The following is a 25,059-nucleotide window of genomic DNA, read 5'->3' on the forward strand; positions in this document are numbered from 1 at the left end:
TGTGTGTGTGTGTGTGTGTGTGTGTGTGTGTGTGTGTGTGTACTCATAACTCTCTATAGCCATTAACAAATAAGACAGACCTTCACAATAAGGATTTTTTTTTTATTTACAGCACAAATGCACATGATTTGAATGAGGTTACAGGATGACACCGAATGAAATTGAAGAAACCGCAAGATCGCAATACCTAGCTTTATTTTATAATCCTTAGTAATCAAAACTCAATTACTGCATTCCACCGCATTGCCATTCTGCACTAAATGCATCATATTTCACAGAATTTGACCGGAATATGACCGAAATATGACCCAGTGACATCATTGCCGTCTTTTGGACATTTCACAAAGAGCTCTGCCATTAAAGATGCTGAGAGAGTGTTCTTCCCAAAGAAGGTAATTTTGTTCGTTAAACACGAGAGATCATCCACTTCAATCTTTCTCATTTCGCCTGATCTCGAATTTCTTTCCAAACACAGCCATTAGATCCGTGAAAACAACTCTCATTCGGCAGACGCTAGTCCTGCGATGTTCGAAATGCCACAGAGAATGACAACTCGCAGGCCTCGTTAGTATAGAAAAATAAATGTTGCCTCAGCATTGCATAAACGGCATTAATCGAAACTCTCGAAATCATCAAAGAATATATATCGATGCTAAACCAAATGCCTTCTAAATCTAAATTAGTGCTAATGTTCCAAAACTTTTTTTTTTCTATTTTTTTTGGAACGTATATGAGTTTCGACAAAGGATTGAGATGTGCACGCTAGTAGTCGAGGGCACTTCTTTCTGCAGCGGGTATTTCAATTACAGCTTATTAAATAATTAGTGGAAAGCCTGCAAGCATTAACCAGAAAAGCACCTTCTTTTCACTTTCCACAGTCGTATGGTCTGTCGTGACAAAAACATACTGTGACCGAACATGTCAACTAGCCCATTACCACGTGATTTTACTGAGGTAATGAGAGTTTATCTCTTTGCATTATGTCAGCTACAGCGAAAGCTAGAACGTAAATAACATGGCAAATATGCGTGACATAAATGGCTTCTACATATTAGTTCACCAAAAGTGGACCCATGAGTTGCCTTCAGGATTCCCAGTTCGGTTTCCCGTAGTCTCAAGACTCGACGGATTATAAGTATCCAAAGTTTCCTCCTCTTTTTGCATGAGAAGATTAATGGAACTTCCCGGAATGACGACGATGACTCTTCAGTTTTCCTTTTGTTGTTCAGTGCAAATCAATATTGAGCAGCTCAGTCAGGCAGATAAACACAGACATTGATGAGAAAAGAAAAAAAAAACGTAGGGAAAAAAATACAGAACTGGGCTGTCGCTAAGAAGATAGGCAATACATTCGTTTATGTCCATAGTAGTGCATAAGTCTTAGTAACAATACAGTTAGGATGTTGAAAAGGGCAGCACTGTTTCCATTTGGGCAGTATTGTGCTTGAATATATTAAGAGCAAAAACATCTTTTCCAGGGTGTGTACGTGTGTGTGTGTGTGTGTGTGTATCAGTGTTTGTATAAAAGTAAGCGTGTGTGTGTGTGTGTGTGTGTGTGAGAGGTACATAGGGGACACTTCACGCAAACGGCAAATTCGCAACGTTTTTTCAGAATATACCTTTAAAGACACATACATTCATACATTCATACTAACATACATACAGTACATACATGTTATATATACATACAAATACATATTGTTTCATTGGCTTTTAGTTTTATTACAAAAATCAATATATATTATTACTATGTGGATACTGTTAAGTCAGTCACTTAAATACTCCCCCAAAAAAACAAACAAACAAAAAAAAAAACTGCATGCACTTTCTTTTGGTTGTATTGATTTCTCAGTATTGCACTCTTTGTTTTCATTCGCAAGCAGCCTTGGACTCCAGCGCTCCCGCCATAAAACAGCAGCAGCAGCAGCAGTACATGTAATGCATCATCCCGGCTTTGACGCTCTCCTATGTTTAGTCTTTATATGCGCCCCGGCACTCAGAGAGTGTTCTTTAGGCGTTTAATAACGAATAAATCTGTTCCTGATGTGACAGTCAGTACGAGTACACATCTGGGGTAAAAGGGCGTATACAATAGCTTAACTGGTTGATTATTTCACAGACAGTTTTTTATTTTTTTGTTCCTTGCTCCATTCTTTCGGCTGCCCCATGATTTGAACCATCAGTTGGTTGCCACAACGACAACGGACCCATCCTCGACCTCTTCTTCCTTCTCCTCCAGCGATTGGACGACGCAGGATGTGACCTCGTAGGTCATGTGCTCAGCCACTGGCTCTGCTGGTGCTTGCCCTGGGCTCATGCCCCCAGGTGGGGTGGAGTCCTCTCTTTGAGGCGGAGGGGTCAGGGCGGGAGTTACGGATGTCGGCTCGGGTTCGAGGGTGAGTGTTATGTCATCCTCCTTGAGAAAGAGAGAAAAAAATAGGGAATGGTTTACCAAAATTAGCAAAACCTTGCGCCATCCAAAATGTAGATGAGCTTATTTCTTCATCAAAACAGATTTGGAGAAATAGAGTATTGCATCACTTTTTCACAGAAGGATCCTAAGCAGTGAATGGGTACCGTCAGAATAAGAGACCAAACGACTAAATATGAATCAATAAAATATCCCACCTTGGCTTCCTCCTCCTCTTGCTGCTCGGGGATGCATTCGGTCTCCACAACAGATTCCTCGCCGTACGCTTCTGCCATTCCCATTTCGGCCATGGTCATGCCCATGTGTCCCATCATCTCCACCTGATGGGGCTCCACCTGAGCCGCCGCCCACAGGTCAGCCAGTCTCGGGTGAGTGGGCGGGCCCAAACTGTGAATAGTGCTGTTGGGTGTGGCTTGTAAGGAGTGGGAGGCGCTGTGGAGTCGATATTCCAAAGACTTCAAGACGAAAAAAGGGAATAAGGACCCATAAAACTCATTTGCAAATCTGGTACGGATGGTATAAATATTTGTACTGGACATCTTTAATTAAGGCAAGGATCACTAAGTTCTGTCCTGGAGAGCCGGTGTCCTGCAGAGTTTAGCTCCACTAATCAAACACACCTGAAGCAGCTAATCAAGGTCTTAACTTCCAGGCAGGTGTGTTGAGGCAATTTGGAGCTAATCTCTGCAGGACACCTGCCCTCCAGGATCAAGTTTGATGACCCCTACTAACAAGCATTGCAAGTATCAGTTTTTTTTTCAATCAAAATATTTAAAAGTATTTTTATTTAAATTCTTAATTATAATTATTTTAAAAACATTTTCAGGTTATTTATATTTTAAATTGCTTGTGGTATATAGACTCTTGGGCTGCATTAATTTGATCAAAAATACAGTAAACTGTAATATTTAGAAATTTTGCTATTTAAATGAGAATTTTCTATTTTGATCTCTTGTTGCACAAGAAACTTTTCTTATGATGTATTACACATTAATCTTTACATATAATTTTATGCATTTAAAAAAAATATAATTTGCTAATCAAATATTATAAAAAATATTAAATGAATTTAAAATAGAAATTATATTTCCTGTGATGACAAAGCAGAATTTTTATTCTCATATGCAAATATGAAACTTTTTTATTACATTACACGTCATTCTTTACATAAAATTCTATGATTTTTAAAACAATTTTAAAGAGTTTCTAATCAGGCACTAAACAGTCCACCCATATAGACACGAATGCCTGAACTCCATCAGTCCTTTCAGTCATAGTCAATGCTGTTCTAAATGCAGCAAGACCACCTACAGCGCCACCCTGTATACGACACCTGGCTAAAAGAGGTCAAGTGGTAGAGCTAAACACAACTCTGTAGTGTTCCTCTGAGCATGTAAATATGGCAGCGTGTCAGACTGTGTTTTCTGACCTGTTGATACTGCAGGAGCTGCTGCTGCTGGTACTGCTGATACTGTTGGAGCTGCTGTAGGTGGTTCTGCTGCTGCAGTGTCAGCTGCTGCTGCTGTAAATAGTTGGTGGAGCCATCATAACCCTCTCCCGAAGCCCCGCCCGCCATGATATAAGAGCCAGCAGCAGGAGAAGCCACGCCCGAGGGCTCGTTGCTGATTGGCTCCCACGCGTCAGAGGAGGAGAGACAGTACAGGCCTTGAGAGACGTAGGTGTGAGGCCACACTTCTGCAGAGGAATGATGCAACGGCTGGTCTGAAGGACAGAAACGAAGAAGAGACAGACGGACGGTCATAAGGTGAATTGTGGAATTGAAGATTGAAGCTAAAGTGGTTTCTGAAAAAACAATTAGGGTCCACACCAATGAATGACAATATTCTGTGCATTTTAAGCGGAAGCTGCAGTTATGCCATCTGCCACTTTAAATGTTCAAGCCCTTTATGGTAGAATGCATTCTGATTGGCTGTCAATATTTATATGATTCGTCAGCTGGAAAACGTCATTCTGAAAGTGATTACAATGACAGGGACACGGAGGAGTGTTATCAATATAGATGCGGTGTGCGTAATTTTAGGCAGGTTTTGTTTTACAGATAAAATGAGGCAAAAAAAAAAAAACTCTCTGACTGAAAGTCAAAAATTATTAAAGGTTTGTGAGAATTAGTTTTAGCAAATTTAAGGTATGACCATGGGACGGTCAAATGCATTAAAAAAGCTGGAGAAGAAAAGACACATTAACTGCAAAAGAATGAAGAATTAAGGTGAAAAATTAGGTGTGAAATCATGAGGAACCAGTTAGTCTCCAGCGCCACCATTTTCCAGAAAAATATCCTAACAAATGACCCTCACTTAAATTAGGTTTTATAGAGAAATAAGTTAGGAGTGCCTCTTCAAGGACTAGTATCACATCCTCTTATACTACTCTTTCAAGAATTTATCCTCCAAATCCATGTATCCATGAAAAGTTTTTTTGCAAAAGTGATGGTACTCAAAAGTTTGTTTACCAAAGTTCTCCAAATATTCCTTAAATGAAAGAAAGCCATACAGGTGTGAAACAACTTGAGGGAAAGGCGTATTTTTTCCATTCGAGGGGATTAATGCTTTAAAAAAATGTTTGTAATCGTGCGTTTTCACCATTACAATTCTCCGCAACACAAAATCCTCATTATTTTGACATAATCAGGTCGAGGAGATGCTTTTGGTTCGGTGTTACGCCGCAACCTGGCTTCAACCCAGGGGTTGTATAAGCTCTGATAGCTGAACCTCAGGAAAACTGCTGTTCTGCGATTCTCCCCCATCGCCTTTGGGCCTGCAGCTGTCACTGTGGCATCTCTGACACATCTCCACACAATAAATAAAGTGGTGGCAATGCGCTCTAGACCTGTCAAATGGACTGGAAGGCACATCAGTCAAGGCTAGGTAAACAATATAAATCAAATCTGCAGAAATATCCAAGCTCTTTCATCAGTGAAGCACAGAGGTGTGGTTGTGAGACTCCTGTCCAAAGATGCAAACAGTTCTTACTGCAAGAGCAGCGTAATATTCACAGGCTTATAAGCTGCCAGTGTAATAATTATGCGAGGATGCGAAGCGTGTGCTTGTAATATGTGAGATGTGGATTAAGACAAACAAAATGAAAATATGTAGATGCAACATAACAGAACAACATAAATCTCTCCAACAATGTCTTCATTCTGTTCTGGCATGAGTGGTTGTTTGTGGCCTTCACCTCTGCTGGTGATGCTCTCCTGGTTAACCTCACTGAGGTGAGCCACGCTGCCCTGGTTAGAGTCGGCACAGAGACTCTCTCCATCCATGGAGTTCCAGGCTAAGAGCGTGGCTTCAGAAATGGCAAACTGCTGCATAATGCCTGAAAAAAAAGCAAGATAACAATTTTGATAAGTAAACATTTAAATATTTACAGATTCTTAGTGGGTGGCTGCCTCGTGAATTATATATACAATACCATTCAATAGTTTGGGGTAAGGCATTTTGTAAATTACTTTTATTCGGAAGGGATGCATTAAATTTATCAAAACAAAAGTAACAATAAAGGCACTGACATGTCACAAAGGATACAAATAAATACCGCAATATTTTTATCTTTCTATTCATCAAACAACAATATTCACTAAATGGCACAACTGTTTTCAACACTGATAATAAATTATAAATCTTTCTAGAGCACCAAATCAGCATATTAAAATTAATCTGAAGGATCATGTGACGCCTTGCTATGACATAAATAAAATACATTTTTAAAAATATATTAAAAAGTTTTTTTAAATGTAATGTTTTATAATATTACTATTTTACTGTATTATTAAATACAGCCTTGGTGAGCATAAATTACTTTTTTATCATTAGCCTATTAAATCTTAAGAGAGTTACAAAATTGGGCGAAAAACAATAAATTGTAAGAAAGGTCTTTGTAATATGATTATTATCTGTATTATTTATTGTGATAAATTGCACATTATTTCTCCCTGTAAAACTTTTTGTATTTTATCAAATATATGTTTAAAAAACCCACAAAAATGTAATGCATAGAGTGTGCATTTTTTCTTGTTTTCTGTAAAAATGTTAAAATAATACACATCCTTACAACAAGATAAACTGACCAGAGAAGCAAAATTGACACCACGCCCAGCGCTATGACACCAAAACAATAAGCCACATTACAACAACACAGTGTTGTAAATACAACTTAACCACTAATCTCTAGTTGTGTCCTCTTTTAGAAGCACAAAGAAAGTAGTTTCACGACACACAGCGCGTCCAGCGTGGCACAGCAGCAACACTACAGTGAGAGTAATAGCTCTGCCTTCTTTTTTTGTGTAAACGTTTGAACAGTGTTATGAAAACACGCCCCCTCTTTGTGATGTCACAAAGTGGGGGCGTGTTTAAACAAGCCGTTTTAGAGGGGTGTGGACAAGTCATAACTTTTAGACAAAAATATCCCTTTGGATTTGAAACTTTAGTCTTTGCAGCCTTAGAGATCTTCATCAGCTTGTAACTCTATACAGAGAAAGGACAACTTGAATTCACATCATATGAACCCTTTAACACTTTTAGAGAATATGTATTAAACAAAGACTACTATACGCACATGTCTTTACATGTTTTTTTTCTGAACCCATGTTCTTTATTTTTAAGGAAAACTATTGCTAAATTATATGAGGTTTAACCTAACAAATAAAACCCAAATAAACTGACAAATGCATTAATACTGAAAAATATCTTCAGGAACAGCATAATTTTATAAAATGTTACAATTTTTAACTTTAGCACTATACCATTTCAACTTAATACATTACATTAATACATTTGCTTCTGGTGAATTTACCATAGACATTTTCCAATCAACTCAATCCCTTCAGGCTTATCATCTCACCTGCTGCCATTCGGGCCTCTTTTTCTCCATCACTCAGGTCACTATAGGCATCATTTTCAAGCCGTCTCTCCCTCTCACGGTTCAGATTGGAGCGTCCCGCTCCCCCTTCTGGACCCGCAGATGGTTTACCCCAGCTCTGCCACTCAATCATATGGGCCACACGACCCTGAGCCATGGCAGTGGGCTTGGTCACTTTATCCTTCATTGATCTGGTAACGCCTAAAGAGAAAGAAACACAAGTCAAAACCTGTACAGAATCTACATGGAGCTGCAGAAAGGGGCGAAATGAAAGCAGCCAGGCAGTGCATAATGGGAGTTTGTTTAATCATGTTGCTACAGTAAACTACTGCAAGGTTCTGTGGATGATAACAACTGAATGAGTGATTATGAATGAGCTACAGTCTGTTGATTTGATCAATCGCTGTGCGAGCTCTCAGAGAGATGCGATTGGTTGACCATCTTTACAAATACATTATTCACGAGAGTAATGAATTACACAAGATTCATAAGCTTTTATGCACGTATGAATAATTAGAGTCGAACGTCTGAACATTTCCTATAAACAAAATGGCTCATTAACATGCAAATATCTCATTCGAACGAGAGACGCGTTTGTTTAAAGCATAAGCCTCTGAATGCAAAGAGAGCCAAAAACAAGGTAGTCTGAACCTCATCAACGGTTGTGTGATTTTTCTTGAGGCTGCTGACAATGATAAAAACCCCATCTGATGAAGTGACTGCTCCCTTTAAATACTTTGATAAATGACCTCCGTTTGTTCCAGGGGAAAAACAATCTAAAGGTATCACTTGAGCACTTCACCCCATTTTCAAGCATTTAAGAAAAACAAGAGAAATACAAAAGATACAGGATATTAAATCCAGAGATATTCAGATACCTACGTTTCCAGAAACCTGTTGTGACAATGAGTAGTCCCCATAAAAAACAACACCACAACACACTACTGACCAACAGTTTACTTCACAAAAGAGCACTTCACCACAAAACACACTACAATACACAGCTGGCGTCACACCGAAAGACTACGTTTCCCAGCAGCAAGCTTGTGGAGATGGATAGTGCACTTACGTCAGCCGTTTTTTGTGAACTCTTGTTGAGTCTGACTGGGGATTTCATCAATGGCTAAAGAGGCCATTGACATGCACTAATTAATGGAGGAGGCAGGTGGTGAAACTGGAAAGGGAGGGGGACCCACAGGGGCAGCCATGTTGGCTCCAATCGCCATCTCCTCCTCTGGAGCCAACATGGGGTCGGTTACCAGCTACCAGGACAGACACACACCTGACACACCTGTCAGAGAGGACTTAGCCAGAGCCCCAATCCCATAGGCATTGGAGTTCCTCTTCAGACGTGGCAAAATGGAGGTGGTGTCCTCCATGGACAGCTGGTGAAAGAAAGAAAGAAAGAAGCAGCAAAAGTTAGGACAGTAGGTGTAAAAAATCAATTACATACAGCCTTATCTGGCTTATTGCTTTCAATATACACCGGCAATTTCCATGCTAAAGGACACCAAGGCTCAATAAATAATTATTTGTATTATTCATAATTGACAATAAACAATTCTTTCACCAAGTAATGTAGTTAATTAACCTAATTGTAGACACTTTACTGTTGTGGTAGCAGATCAGACTAAATGCACATTAAAATTCTGTCATCATTGGGCTACTCACGTCAAAAAAATTTCACTCATAAAGAATGTAAATGAGTATAGGAGCTGTCAAACTCGAAAATTACACACACACACACACACACACACAGAAAACATATTTAAATATAATGTTTCACTTAATATTATGAATCTTCTAAAGCAATTCAGTAGCTGAATAGCGAACAGACCCGTTAGACATTCACTAAAAAACATTCACACTATTTATTATGTGAGCTCATTAAAAAAAGTAGTGAAGGCCAATTCATAACCCAGTCTTTTGAGGATTTTAAATAAATCATTTAATTCAGTTTACAAGGGCTGTCACGATTTCAAAAACCACTGACTGCAGTTTACCCGTGTCGAGTAAAGTTCCTGCAAAACACCGAAAGTGGCGCGCTCCATAACAGACGAGAATCCATTACCGTTCTCTAAAAACCTGCATCATATATTAAACTAATTTACAAATCATAATAAAGCTTGACGGTGTTGTGAATTCACAAACGCTGTTTTAAATCAATATATCGAATGCAGGTGTAATATATGGGCTTTAATTATTCATTTCCATACATGTATGAAGTGTCAGAGCACAGTAAATGCTGCTCCACACCAGCTGTTTTTATTTACATGTGTGGAGCACTCTGTAGCTGAGTTTGAGTTTATTATAAGGTTGATCTGGGAACTCAACGTGAGTCTTTTTATTACATTCGTAAGGTAAATGATCCAAACCTATGCTAACACGAGAGAATATCATTATCTTTCTCACTGCGGCAGCTTCCGTTCATTGCATTTTCAACATGATAGCTCAAACCTCACGCTGTGTTTACTTGTTTTGATGTTCGCATATTTAAGAAATGACAGTAGCTGCAGTCATTTGATAAAACGCATAATGTATATTACTTTACTGTCTATAATACATCATGTATTTTCACTACAATAAAATCGTATTCTAACTGTTTGCTTTTAAAACCTTATTTGAACAAATCATTATTGACTTATTGCTCTAATATATGTATATATAAATTTTAAATATGTAATTTGTATGGCTATTGTTTGCTTGGGTCGAATTTTATTACAGCAAAACGTATTATATTTATCCTATTATTTGATTATACATCAGAATAATCAAGCAATTACTTGATTATTAAAGTAATCTTTAGTTACAGGCCTACACTCTTTTAAAATAGAAATAAAGGTACAAAAGCTGTCACTGGGGGGGTACTTTTTCAAAAGGTGCATTTTTGTACCTAAAGGGTCCAAACCTTTTCACAGGGTGCACCTTTAGTAGCTTAAAGGTACACGTAAGTACTTAAACCTAATAGGTGCAAAAATATTCCTTTTGAAAAGGTACTGCCCCAGTGACAACTTTTGTACCTTATTTCTGTGAGTGTAGTTCACAATAATTTGGTCACAAGGTTGACAACTGGAGATTTTAAAAGCTTGAAGTCTGCATTCACTGTAATTGCATGGGAGGACAAACAACTAGTATGTGCTCATGTTGCGATCCTTTTACAAAAACGAAATTTAAAATCAAGACTAAAAGATTTTTCGGAAGCTTATTGGTGGTGACATTGACATTGTACAACTGTGGTGTGGTTCCCTCAGTCTAACGCTAGCTTTTTACTTCTGGTCATTCTGGTATTTCAGAATGAATTTTTTCTTCATGACAGAAAATTGTAGAAATGAGCTTTGTTATTGTTAGCTAAAAGTATTCAATATACAAATGCCAAAACCACACAAAATTTATGAAAACAAACTAAAATTTTAATTAAAATGTCAAAATAAAATATATAAAAAAGGCTAATTAAAAATATATAATTTCATATAATAGGATAAAAATGCTAAAACATCACTGGTAAGAATCATTTTGTTTTATTAACTGTCTTTTTTTTTTCATTTTAGGATGAGAGCAGATGTCACTAACTCCATGTCATCCACACTGTTATCATCTCTCACATCCACTGCCACCTAAAAGTCACAAAAACAGGCCAAATCTCAGATAACATGACGTGGCCTATCAAAGACAGCTGGCGGACAGCTCAAACCCCCGGAGAATCATGCCAATGATGAAACACTGTGCAGTCATGGCAGACATTTAAGGTGAGTCTTATGTTCATACAAACCTTTCAGTATATTAAAGGTGCTGTATGTAAGTTTTTGAGTCTTCTAAAGCCAAAAGACAGCATACAAGTTTGGAAAATAATGCTATAGATGGTCATTTTACTCTGAAATGTGAGATTCGGGCAGATTCCAGGCAGGAATTGCAGTACCCATTTTAACCGCTATCTGCCAATGTTACTTAATGCACCTTTAATCTGTATGATCCTGCCCACTTTCAACTATCGGAAAACACAGCATATTACTGTTTACATAGAAGTTTCTCTGAAAATCTAGTAATTCTACTCTGAAACGTGCGTCTCAGGGCAAAATGTCTTTGAATGTCTTTATTTTAACTGCTAGCTGTCCATCTTACATACTGCATACTTAACATCTCCCGTAAAATAACTGCATCTACCTTCATAGTTTCACCAATACTGATCAATGGTTATTTTTACGTTTAATGTTTAAAGTCTAAAGTCTCTTATGCTTATCTAGCCTGCATTTATTCGATCCAAAAACAGTAATACTGTGAACTATTATTACAGTTAAAAAAATATTTTTTAGCTAAGCTTAAACCTAAATATTTTAAAGTAACTACTCCATTTTCCAACGTCACATGATCTTTTGAAACATTTACCGCATTTTTGATCAAATATATGCAGCCTTGGTGAGTATAACGGATTTCTTTCAAAAATCTTAATTATTATAAACATTTAAACAAGAGTGTATTTGTCTTCAGTCAGTAGAGGACTTACATTGATTCCTTCCCAGGAAAACTCTGCACGTCCATGCTAGAAGCAAAGCAGAAAACAGTTGGGAAAGATACAGTGAAAGAAAAGAAAAGGCATGATTTCAGTTAGCAGGAAACAGCAGAAGGCAAAAGCATCAAGCCAAGTACAGAACACTAAATCTGGAAGAACAACAGATAAACAGAAAGCATGAGAAGGAGGCGAGACGCTGTTCATCTGTTATGAACTGTTGTGCAAACCGAGATATGTCTTTGTACGCACCCTTGTTGTGTTATACAGATAATTTGCTAATATGGTGTAAAATATTCATGAATGAAGTACCACCTATAGTGTATCCGTGTTGATGTCTGGCTTAGAAGTCTCTACACTAGATGAGGACAGCAGCAAGAGGAGATGGAGGCGACTTTGATGAGTAGCACTGGAGTAAGTAATCCTAGCCAACCCAAACATACTCACAGCGAGCGATCGATCGCATTTACACCGCACCCAGCGCAGCGAGACAAACACTGGTGCCAGTACGAACAGCAGCGGCCGCTCATTGTTCATTAAGAGAGAGATCAATGTGAAAGGTCAAATGGAGGTCAGTGTCAGAAAGGCGTTGGCGTGGGGCAAATGTCAGCCCCTTAGAAACTCTGAACAGACTACAGGCTCGTTGGGTGTTTTGGGGGTCGATCGATTTCTTTCCCACCATCTTAGTCTTTATGGCCGCTTCTGTTACATAAACGTGGAGCTGACTACTAAAAATACATTTTTGAAGCTGGCTTGCAATTACTGCAGCCACCTACAACTTTTCAGTGGGGGGCAAAACCAGCAAGGTTCAAGTCAAAAACATAGAATTAGTTTTCTTCTCCACCAAGTGATGAAGTAATTAATGTTTTTGCCACACACTCTGAGAGGGAACGCTGTGTAAAGAACGTTTCGTTTGGGATTTGTTTTCAAAACAACTTTTAGGATACAATTATTAACAGAGGATGGCTGTGATTTAATGCACTAATGAGAAGGATCGGGCCGGTGAGCCTTCAGAGTTTATCTCCAACCCTAAACATACCTAAAACTTCCAGGCTGGTGTGTTGAGGAAAGTTGGAGCAAAATTCTGCAGGACACTGGCCCTCCAGAATGATTGTGGAGCTCCCTGGTAATAAAGCCTATATGTGAATTGATAAAACTTTTATTGAGTTTATACCTTTTTTTAAAATAGATGAAATGCGAGCAATGTTTAAAACATTAGTTCTCAAGTCAAGCATCACAAAACTAATACAAGTGAATATAAATCATTTTTACTATTAATAGAATGCAAATCGTCTTTAAATCAGATGAGATTCTAGTAAAACTTGAACTGGTAGTCAACATCTATAAATGTAACATAATTAAAATTATATATAAATAACTGCTAGTATAAAGAGCACAGCTGTTTCACAAAGAAAGCTTTTAAAAGGTCTAAAGTAAAAATTTAGTTACAGCTTCACTCTCAAATAGAGAGAATCTAAATTAATAAGGAGCACTGTAAATAATAAACCACAATCCCATGTATTCCTATTAGAGTAGATTCAGAGTCAGAGCTTAGCTAAGTTAGCTAATTGGATGCTTATACTTTTTTTTTAGATTGTGTGTGGATAAAAACACACATTTTATTAAAATAAAACACACACAAGTCTGTGAAACAAAACAGTCCCATCAAGGGCCTTTCAATTCAACCTATAACCGGCCTGATTTGTTTTACTAAAGTTTTAGCCAAATTCGAGGTTGTTTGAGTTAACGCTGTTAACTAAAATAGCCTTGCTACTTAGCAACTAGCACCTGATTCTTGAGAGATTTTCATTGCTATGCAATCTTTTATGGCATAGATTCTTACTTTTATTTTTATTATTCTTAATTTAGCAACCAGCAAGTGGCTTTTCGAGTGTGGCTTGCTAACACAAACGCATACGGACACTGTTTCAATTGGCTCCAGCGACAGTGGGATGACACCACCTCCTGGCGCGGCTTCTTAACTCTGCATTGAGATATAAAACATGCCGTTTGGTTTGGACAGCTACCAGAATCCAAATGGTAGATTTTGAGCCAAATTCATCTGTGGATGAGCAGAGCGACAAGCCAAGAGCTGTTGCCCTTGGGTAGGACGTGAACACAGGCGGCAAATAGGGAAGACGGATGAGGCTATGTCTTCCCAGGAGACAAAGCCGTTATACGACAATACTGTACGGTAATGGCTGGGCTCTGGGGTCCGGCTCCAGTGGCCTTGCTGAGAATCTAATATAGAGGCTTTTCAAATACACATTATGCCATCGCGCTTTCTCTGACTTTCAGCACTACGGGGCTGCAAGACGTGCGTGTGGCACGCAGCTGGGGGTCTTCGTGTTGGCTAAAGACTTCATTAAAGTGCCATGAGGCACAAATGTCAGCACTTGGTAGGTATAATAGCTTCGGACAGAAATGCAGACGTCGCACAAGTATCATCTCGGCAAAGGGACGTCATGTAGATGTGATCCTTAGAGCTTAAGCTCACAACATGGGACAGAGGTTTGGTGCAAAGCAAATCTTAAATATGCAAAGCACTGTAGTTTTACTTACCTGCTCCCCATCTTTCCGAACGGGAACTGCATCCGCCGCTGCAGGGAAAGAGAGAGACAGACATAGAGAGAGATAAGGGAATAGGCATGTGGCTTATGCAACCTTTACCGAATATGCTAAGTCAAACTGACAGCTCCTCGCTACATTTTCTGCTGACATTCACACAAAGACCTAAAATTAGATTAATTATCCATCCGAAACCGCCAGCACTCTGTGGGGAAGGAGATTTGTTGCATCACGCTTTTATATCGCATCGTTCCTATAAAATGATAAAAACATTTAGTGATCGCACGCTTGATGCAATTATGCAAATTATTAGGCATTGTGTTTTAAGAAGAGGCTTTCAAGAGATGCTGGATTTAAGATTAACTGTGGGAAAAAGAGAATTCGGACATCTTTAATATTAAAATCGTATTCATTAGATTCATAAATATGTTTATTTAGTACCTTCCTGTGTATTTGTACTTCGGCATCATTTTGATTATGTCGATGGTGCGTGTGTTGACAGTGACTCATTCAAAATGACAAACTAGAAATGACATGTAACCCAGTTTGCACTAACATTTTTGAACGATGTGCCTGAAAACAATAGCCCTGTAACATTAGAGACTGCATAAACACAATATTGTGGCATAATGACTGTGTTTTTGAGACAGAGCGATAAATGGAGCCGCGGTGTTCAGTGGCAAAACTATAGAGCAATCCAGCAATCAAAAAAACCATCCGTATAAAAACATATAAACAACAGTAATGCAAACATGCAGGTGATCGTGCGCTGTACGGCTGTATGAAAGTTGTTTCTTCCGTTTTTGACTGGTTTAGACAATGGCACACTTGCTTCTCATGCAGTCGCCTTTAGCAAGAGCAAGGATAAGTTTGCCAAGAATGATAAATGGCTGTAAAGGAGAGATTGTGTTGAAGCCCTTACAGCATACGGAGATGGTTTGGTCGTGTATGCTAATTGCTAACTGCGGTCACTGCTCCCCTCATTTACAACAATCCAGGTTCATCAATTCATTGTAGAACAAGAGCAAAACCTAGTGCCTGCTGTGACGGGGGTTTTTCTGCTACAATTGCCGCTTGTCAGATTGTACAATACGAGCCCAATGAGACTTTGCGTAAAGCTGCGTTCACACTGTGAGGCTTTGCCATCTGACACAAATTTTGGAAATCATGAAAGATTTATCTTGTTTTATATGGTAAAATTGTACAGTATGCACCTGGCTTAAAATGCTAACAGACTATCAGAAATTCATCACAAAAGCCCTGTTGAGATGGTAATTGTCCCTCAAGGGGAAGACTGTAAAAAAAAAATGGTATGGTGATAAAACTGTGTTTAGATGCAGATGTATTCATGTTGGAGGAGCAGGTTTCATGAGAATGCACTTTTAACATCAGCCACATATCTAACTTTTATTTAAATGTCTTATTTAATAATATGAATGATTTTTTTCTTGCATTTTATCTGTTTAAATGATGGATGCTGTTTTACAAATTAGTTGAAATTGGAAGAAAAAAGGTTAACTTTTGACTTACAAACCCCCGATTTCTATAAATGCATATAAGACATTTTAATATTTTATTGCATACCTGTTGCTGCCATAGCAATGGTGAATTACAAAGACTTATTATTCCTATAAACCTTTTCCGGCATTTCAGAAATATTAGTCTATTTTTAACAAGCATGCATGCTTAGAACGTCGCTCTCAAAAATCCAAGTCTGATGACTTTTCCATATGACAAAAGAAGTCTTTAATTAATTCCAGAAAGTCTCAAACAGCAAAACTGTGGCCAAAATTATAAAGACATTCTGAGTGAGAACCTTCATGGTGCACATGTACGTAATTATTAGTGAATGAGACCCTGTCTAGCTGCAGTACTCATGCTCTCTCACTCCCCCATCTCTCTGTATTCAATTTAGGTCTATTTAATTTAGCTCAATATCAGTGAAATTGAGTTGAGCATCGGCTTGATTCATTGAACTCATTTACAACAGTCCTAAACCGTTGACGCAATAGAATAACAATATTGTGATGGGGTTAATCGCATCAAAAAAGACCGTACCAGTCCTTGTTCTATTTGCATCTGATTTTTTTTTCTTTTTTTCAATCTAGACTCCAGACTGATTTGGATCTGATGCATTAATTGCATCCCGTGCATGTGTGTGTGAGTGTGTGTCTTTTAATTGCTGGGCTCTCTCTCTCTGTAAGTACAGCAGAGCCTTTGGGCCTCAGGGCCATTTCCTCAATCAACCTAACCCACTCTGGAGAGACGGATAGAGCCATGCAGAGCAGCACAGCTCTGGGGGAGACCAGCGAGGAGTATATAGAGAAAGACAGATAAAGTGAGTTAAGGTAAAGCAGATCTACTCATAATCAATTACAAAGGAGACAATCAGAACCAACAGACCAGAAGATCAGCAACAATGACAAGATGAGTGATTATAGATAGATGAATGATAGGTTGAACTAAAGACAAAACAGATTAGAGATAGATAGATAGATAGATAGATAGATAGATAGATAGATAGATAGATAGATAGATAGATAGATAGATAGATAGATAGATAGATTTTAAACTAAAGAGCAAGAAAACTAAATAAGATAGACTGAATGATAGACAGATTTTGAACTAAAGAGACAGAAAATAGATAGACTGAATGATACAGATTTTGAACTAGAGAGACAGAAAACGGAAAGATAGATATAGATAGATAGATGGATAAAAGGATAGATGAAAGGATGGATAAATTGCTGCATATCCCAGCTGTCAGGACCCATAACTTTCTATCCGTCCATTCCACCATGATGTTGTTACGGACAAAACACTTCCACTCATGCAGGAAAACACATTGAGAAAATCCCAAGAGACATGAAGGATAAGCCATCGCATCCAAGGTCGCTAAGCACCACATGGCCGCTGCACTGTTTACCCTGCCCATCTACATTTATGTCTGAGTCTGACACTGAGCATTATGAGGGCCGGAGCTTCAGGGGAAAGGAAAGAGAGAGCGAGAGAGAAGAGAAAGAAGCAGTCAAACGGGATAAACAAATCTGCATGTGACGGGGATAAAAGCTAACGTCAACGCGCAGTGAACGACAAGGAACAGGATGAAGATTCCTAGACACCCGGCGTATAGCCTGACGGTATCACGGGGAGAAGCAGCAGAAGATCTGCATTGCCAACAACCAGATGGAGAAACAACTGGACCATGGGACAATCTGGCTTGACAGCCTAGCACGTCTGGGTACATCTTTGAGATTTTATTCTACAGCAAAAGGTAAAGGTGGAGAGAGGGAAGAAAAAGGGACAAATAAAGGAATGCAGGCTGGAACTCTGACACACGGTGACGCTCACAGTGACTCTGATTAGGAGCGAAGTCCAAGAGGCTGACTCACCTCCAGTACTGAGCCAAAAACACACGGAGAGGAGGGGGAGGGACAGGAAAGACAGAGACAAAGAGGATGAGAGAAAGACTGAGATACCGAATGAAGAAAGGAACGCTATGCTATGCGATATAACAATGAAAAACTCAGGACAATAGAGGGTAGGCGTAAAGAGATTAAAATGACACTGAGTTAAATGACACAGAGGAAGAGAAAAGAGTCAGAGAGGCTCAGAAAGAGTCAGAGGGAGAGCACAGCGTTACAGACCATCAGAGTGAAGAACGGAAGACAAAATGGGTATTTACACTTAATCGATCAGATTGCTATTCTATTGGGTTTGTGTCTAAGCAAAATGGATATTAATCAGATCTGCTGTTCCCAGACTATATGGATGCTAATGCAGAGCAGTGAAATTTACTGCTGAATGCTCTCTTTGGCTCAAGTGGAACTCTGAGCGCATTTGGCCCGAACAACAAGACGCATCTAAGCAACACAGAAACATCATGTATGTGTTTTAAACCCACGTCTGAGGGTATGTTTACACAACAACAATTGAACTAAATGCAGAAACGCCTTTGAAAAGTTTCATGTACAGACATAAGTGTTGTCAAAACAATCCCAATTCAGATGGATCTGCAAAAATTAATAAAACACTGTATTTTGCACGCCAGGCCAGTGGTTGGTAATGTTTGTAAAAAAAAAAAAAAAAAAAACTCCCGTACATGCACACACTCCTACAGACTGAACATTTAATACAATGTGCATGATGTCACCATGTTCACAAATTCACGATTTTATAGTTTACACAGAGACAGCAAGAGAATTGTTTTCAAAAACGTGTACTTTAAAAACGTTTGCAAAAGTCCAGGGCCACACAATGCTATATAAAGGAATAACCAAAATGCATAAAATGTTTTAGTTTTTAGTTTCAAAGTGGTGTTATGTGAACACTCACAATTGTATTCTGCAGAGCACTCGCTCGCTTCTCATGATCGTATAGCAATCAGAGCAATAGAAATTAAATGACCAAGTGTAAATACCTATGAATAGAAAAAGACTTGAGTGAAAAGGGGGCAGTAAAAGGATAGATGGGGAGTATGAGAAATAGAAAAATGAACGGCAACTAAACTGAACAGCAGCAATCACTGTTTAAATGAATCAACTAATTAACAAACAAGGCCTGGTTTGAAAATTAAATTCTACAGAAATCTCATTTTCTGTGCTAAAAATCTGGATAATGAATTTTAACAAATAGAGAAACATCATCAAATTCTATCAGCAAGTATATAAGCAAATATGGATGGTCTCAGAAAGATTTTTAGATATTTTACAAAAGATAGATATTAGATATTTAGCAAGGCACAGATTGTGTAAATGTTGAGTAAAAAATGTGAACTATTAAAAATGTAATTTTTTTATTAACATAGTCATTTTTAGCATAGCAATTGTTCATAATAGAAATATCAAAAGAACAACATTTGTTTGTAACAATGTATAAATATATTTCAATCGTGACAACTCTTTGAAGATTTTAGCATGGTGATGAATGTGATAATATAATGATGTTAATGTATTTGGTCTTGGTGGAATACATCTGCTACACTGTTGCTGCTGCTGCTGCTGCTGTTGGTTATTGCTGTAGTTGTAGATTATTGCTGCTGCAAGCAAGTACAGGAACTTGCTATTGCCAGTGCATGTGTCAATACATGCCGTGAGTATTTAAGACATACAGCTGCTGCACAAATATCAATATAAAATAACCTGTAGCAGATCTATACAGGTGGAGCTGGGGAAGGTGGGGGTTTTAGAGAAACTCTGGAGGTGCACCGTAGAAATCTCATGTGAATGCTAGCCAGCTTGAGCGAAGTGGTTTAACTATATATCATCAATTAGATTAACAATCCATCAGCATGTGCCATCTACAGTTTCATGACTGAACAATATCTATAGATAAATATATAATGATAACACTGAAGGGGTTACACATTTTTTGGATTTATCTGTGCCATATATCAATCAATCAATCAATCAATCAATCAATCATTTTTATTTATATAGCGCTTTTAACAACGCAGGTTGCATCAAAGCACTGAAAAGAATTGCAAAAGAATATCAAAAGAATTGCATTACTGACTTATCAAAAAACTTTCATTTTCCAAATCAAGCTATAATAGAGAGAGCAGGAAAGAGAGAATATTTTATTGAATTTCATTATGGTATTGTGAGGCTAACCGTTTCTTCACTTGGGACTTAAATCTCACATCTAAATGATCGGTTTATAAGTGACCTTCAACCTAATATAAATGGAAATCTGCAAAAGAAGCAACCGCTTCTGCAGTCTCAAACTTAGTTAGAAACTGCATGGCAGCAGCTTAAAATAAGAAAAGTCAGGGGGCACTTTTAGAATAAAACCTAAAAGTAACCTGAGGATCGGTTCCCTTATGGACAGCACTGGATAAGAAGTGATAAGAGGTACAAATTCATCAAAAGACATTTGAGAACTTCCTGTCTGTCACTCCCTGGGCCTCCATCACCCTCTTTCTCTCCCTCCCTCCTTTCCTTCGTTCGTCTGACTCATTCTTTGCAGTCCTTCTCTCTCTCTTTGAGATTCCTCCTTCCCCTTCTGCCTTGTCCTCCTCCTCTTGAGGAGTAAACCTCTCAATCATACTGAGCCAGTCACCTTGGACCGTGTCTGTCACCACACAAGCTGGATCATACAATCACATGCAAACGCACACATGCAGGAGATTATGTGTATGCGTGTGTGAGTGTGTGTGAGGGAAACGTAGAGAGAGACCATCTGCATGTCAGCTTGTCTGTCCCTCTTTCAGAGCCTGAAATTAAATCAATACAAAGAGGCATCCCTGAGTAACGCAATAGCCCAGAACAGTACAAACACGTACAGAGAGCGACCCAGTGCAAACATCGGCATTAGTGCCAAGAGCTCAGCCGTCCACCTGATGCCCTCCCAAGCACACCTACGTGACAGTTCTCACCCACCATCCTGTGACAAACAAATACGCACGCCGCTTTACCCATCTATATGTACAGTTATTCATTTAACAGATGCTTTTACCTAAAGAGACTTCCAAAACACAAGCAATTAATCCTAAAGAGAGAGCAGTAATGTAAAATGCCACAAATTTCAATAGTAAAACAGAACAAGACACAACTAGAGTACATAAGAGCTGAAAGAAAACAAGAGAAAACTGTGCGATTGCCAACACACACAACTCTTGTTATTATTCACTCCTGTGAGACTTACTTGGGATTGAACCATAAGGTCAGATCATTCATCATTCAGCTGCCTACAATGCTCGTGAATATGTATTATGGAATATATAGATAGATAGATAGATAGATAGATAGATAGATAGATAGATAGATAGATAGATAGATATTAGTAAAAAGACAAGCAAATCATAATTTATATCATAATACAGCAAATATATAATATTATATAATAAATATAAAACATGAGCACCATTTAAGAAAAGACATTTAAAAGACATCATCATAAAGGAAGAATGTTTTAGTCATTTTCTAATTAGTCAGTCTGTTGGCCAATAGTGTGTGTGTGTGTGTGTGTGTGTGTGTGTAATATAAGACAAGTTAATGAATCATAATAAATGAGTATGTATTATGGAATGCACAGAAGTTAATATTATATATTATTTGTCATTGTAAATAGCTAGAGGAGCTGTTTAAAATATAAAACTATATACTCACTTAATTTATGTAAATAAGTTAATGCTTAGTGCTGTGTCTACAGCCATTGATTGACCCTCACTGCTGATTGGTGAAATACTGAAGAGCGTAATTATAGCAACATATTCCCAGTGAATATGTTTGACAGCTTAGCTAACATAACAACTTTAATGAGGAAAGCCTGTGAAGTGTCATTTCATGCCCGTTTACCGAAAGCTGCAAGAGGGTATTTCTAGTTTAATACTTTGATTAGTAAATTGCAGTTGCCCTTTACAATCTGTCACCAGATTCAGGTATTGCAGTAGTGCCCTTTAAAGGCGGTGGTTGATTCATTACACAATCTTGTGAGAGGAGCAATAGCTGTGTGAGTGACTCTAATTAAAAGCCCAAACCTGATACTAAAAAAAAAGTTCAAAATTGTAATTCAAATGCGATGCATTTTACTGTAAACACATAATCTCAGAAGGATTTGAGATGATCAATGTAGACCTGAGAACGTTCCTATTTCTGGATGTAGCAACAATTTGCTTGGTGAGCTCATGAAGTCAAGAATAACCAAAAAATCGATAACGGGGCCTTGGTTGAGCCATTAAGAGCATCAGTGCAATTGCACATAAATTTCCTCAGCTTACATGAGAAGTGTTTGATTCACTCAAAGTAAGGGGTGAACAACCACAGGCCCATATCAGGGACTTGACCCATATTATTTAGCATGCATCTTGTCCTCTCTCCTCTGCTTTTCGGTCACTGTAAAGTAGACACTATTTATAGCCAAACACACTAAATATGCCATCCACGCTCCTCTCTAGTGCATATCAGATAGCCAGCCAATTTCAGTGCCACAACTTGAAGACATCTGTTTTGTTTTTCTTTTGTTATTAAAAAGTATTTCTATAAGACGTGGTTAAATTTAGTTACTCAGTACGGGCTTCCCTAATTACCCAAAATAGCCCACTCTTGACACTTTCTGCAAATGCTTTATTATATGAAAGAAATCTTCCATCCAGACTCTCTGTTCCTTTGGCATGACAGCTCAATGACAATCAAAGGTCAAATACAGCAGCATTTATTTATTTATCACTCCATCAGCTGCCTGGGTTTGTTTTGATACTGCGCTCTCATCTTAATGGGCGTATGGCATCGTAAAACACGTTTAAGAGGAACAATTCAGACTCTTCTCTCCAGGGTAGTAAGCCTGCCTGCCGTCTCACGGTTACAGCAGAATATTAATCGCGCCAAAACACCCGCAATTTGTCATCGACGGCTGTGTTAACGCGTAACCCTTTGGCGGGAACAGGTGCCCACCGGTGCCGTTGACTTTGCAGAATTTGACCTACATGTGAGACGCATCCAGCCGGCTCCACGTCACACCTGAACGCTTTTTGCGCGAGCACCTCTGATCCCGAAAAACACCCTCTTCGGTTAACCTGCACGTACGTACGTGCTCAAACCTGTGAACTGCTGCTGTTTTTGCACAACGTGACCTTAGACAGTGTCAGATATTGCGAGGCGCACCGAATGCAATCGTACGCTCCAAAAATTCCACGTTGGATCTTTAAAACCACTCTTTCTGCACCTACCGCATGCACGCGGACACACGCGGCTATCAATTCCAGAGGCACTAACGGCTCTCAAAAGCTGACACCTCCATCCCGGCTTCCCACGAGCAGTGTGCCGAATCACTGTCAAAGCCTGGAGGACAAACGGCCTTTAACCAAAAGGTTTCCATAGAAACACACACGTTTTTCCCTGAGAGGGGGGATGCGTGTGAGCATCGCCTATCGCTCCTCTACCCCTGGCTGGTCTCCTTTTAACCTGGAAAAGAAAGGCAATCAAAACGGAGAGGGTCTTACTGATGGTGCGGGAGCCGATACAGCCCATGGTGTCTCAGCGAGGGCCGGTTTGTGAACGAGGAACGAGAGCCACCCTCTCAGCAGACATTCTCTCCTTCTCTCTCTCTCTCTCTCTCACTCCTCTTCTTCTTCTCCGCGTCTCTGACTCTCCCCTCCTGTCTCTGTAAGGCTGTATGCGAGAGCGAGTGTGTGTGTGTGTGTGTGTGCCTCCAACACGCTCTCGCCGTCATCCACCCTCCCTCCCTCCCTCAGTCCCTCCTTGCCTCGCTGCAACCCCCTCAATACTCTCTGGTGAGCCGAGATATCAGAGTTAGTCAGTCACTAAGTCAGTGTGTCTGTGAAACGGGGAGAGAACGGCGTGATACCGGCCACTCTTGTTCCCCATAAATCCCTTTGTAATCGATACTACTGGTTGTAGTATCAAACAGCTGACAATGACATTGAGAAATGTCAATGACGAGAAGAGAAAAGAGCGTCAATCAGAAGTTCCACGCAAATCCCTGGAGTTCCCGGATCGATATCTTGCGCAATCGGATACGGGGCATCTCTTTTCTTTGGTTCTCTCCATTATCGCTTGACAATGCGGTGCATCTGTCTCCGCACCCAACTCTGCCGCCCCTCCCTTGCTCTTATTTTCCTGTTGCGCTTGCACTCTCCAAAGCATGCACAAACATCTGCTTATCCCTCCTGATCTCACAGACTCCCTCTCTACTTGCTTTCTCACCCCTTCAGCTCAAATCGAAGAGTTTAGCACATCTATATAAAACCAGCTCATCATGTTTGCTTGTCATGTCCAGTGTGTCTGTGGAGAGCCGTAACCTTGAATATACCCACACACTGTCCAGACCGTACATGCGCACTCTCCCTGCCTCAAGCAGGCAAGGTTTCTCCCTTCTCCTTTTTTGAAACACGTTCTGTCACAGCTTTCAGCCAGCGCTGCCAGAAGAAGAACCTTTGAAGAGAAATGGAGAGGGCTAACCCAGGAGGTGTGCTTTGAATCGTATTAAGGACCATGAGGCTGAATTAGTATTCAGGAGGAAGAGAGAGAGAAAGAGCAAGAGCGATGAGGAGAGGAAAGAAGGGATGACAGGGATGGGAGGAGGGAAAAAAGGATGAAGTATGTATGCGTGTGGTAATATTACAAGGGAGCTGTCCAAACAGATGCCGGGGGTTGACTGCTTTTCCGCTTTCGATATGTATGATTCTCCAAGCATTTCATTTAACACTTTTCACTCTGTGTTATATTGTTTCCCATCAAATGTACAATACATTTTCTTTTCTAAAATAAACTTTTAGATTTAAATTGGGTGCCTTTGCAGAACTTGCATTTTATAGCACACATACACAAATGAGGTGAGCTTTGTTGCCTCCCAAACTGCATGATTTTTTTTTTTTTTTCCTATATGGCCTATTATTTACATTTAGTCATTTGGAAATTTAAGAAATATGCTAAATGAATACAAACATTTGAAAAAAAATTTTTTAATAAATTAAAAAACATTTTTTTTCCAGAGAGATATTGACATTGTTACAAAGGGTTTGCATTTCATATAAATGTTCTACATATAAGAAAAATTAATGTACGCAAAAAATGTAGGTATATGGATAATCCTACCCCTCTCCCCCTATATATTTTTCTTGTTAATAAAATGCTTTTACTTCTCAACTAAAATAATTTTTCTTGTTTATCCTATCTGATACTGTTCAGTGGTTTGATACAATCTGTATTGTTAAAAG

The 25,059-nt window shown here is 39.0% G+C and overlaps 1 protein-coding gene across 2 annotated transcripts; it reads right to left on the minus strand.

Annotated features, from left to right (window-relative positions):
• Window positions 1–81: 81 nt before the first annotated feature.
• fam131ba (family with sequence similarity 131 member Ba) lies at window positions 82–23,519 on the minus strand. Of its 2 annotated transcripts, none has more exons than XM_043218490.1 (9): window positions 23,323–23,519; window positions 14,376–14,413; window positions 11,811–11,846; window positions 8,601–8,694; window positions 7,292–7,510; window positions 5,627–5,767; window positions 3,861–4,153; window positions 2,629–2,886; window positions 82–2,416 (listed from the first exon to the last, which is right to left on the minus strand). In XM_043218490.1, the coding sequence occupies exons 1-9, from the start codon at window positions 23,348–23,350 to the stop codon at window positions 2,180–2,182; spliced, it is 1,344 nt and encodes a 447-aa protein (XP_043074425.1). In that variant the 5' UTR covers window positions 23,351–23,519; the 3' UTR covers window positions 82–2,179. The 2 variants fall into 2 exon arrangements, with proteins under 2 accessions (XP_043074425.1, XP_043074424.1); XM_043218489.1 differs by having other exon boundaries at window positions 8,592–8,694; window positions 23,323–23,518.
• Between the last annotated feature and the right edge of the window lie 1,540 nt (window positions 23,520–25,059).

This window comes from Puntigrus tetrazona, chromosome 19, assembly GCF_018831695.1.
Source record: "Puntigrus tetrazona isolate hp1 chromosome 19, ASM1883169v1, whole genome shotgun sequence".
NCBI lineage: Eukaryota > Metazoa > Chordata > Actinopteri > Cypriniformes > Cyprinidae > Puntigrus > Puntigrus tetrazona.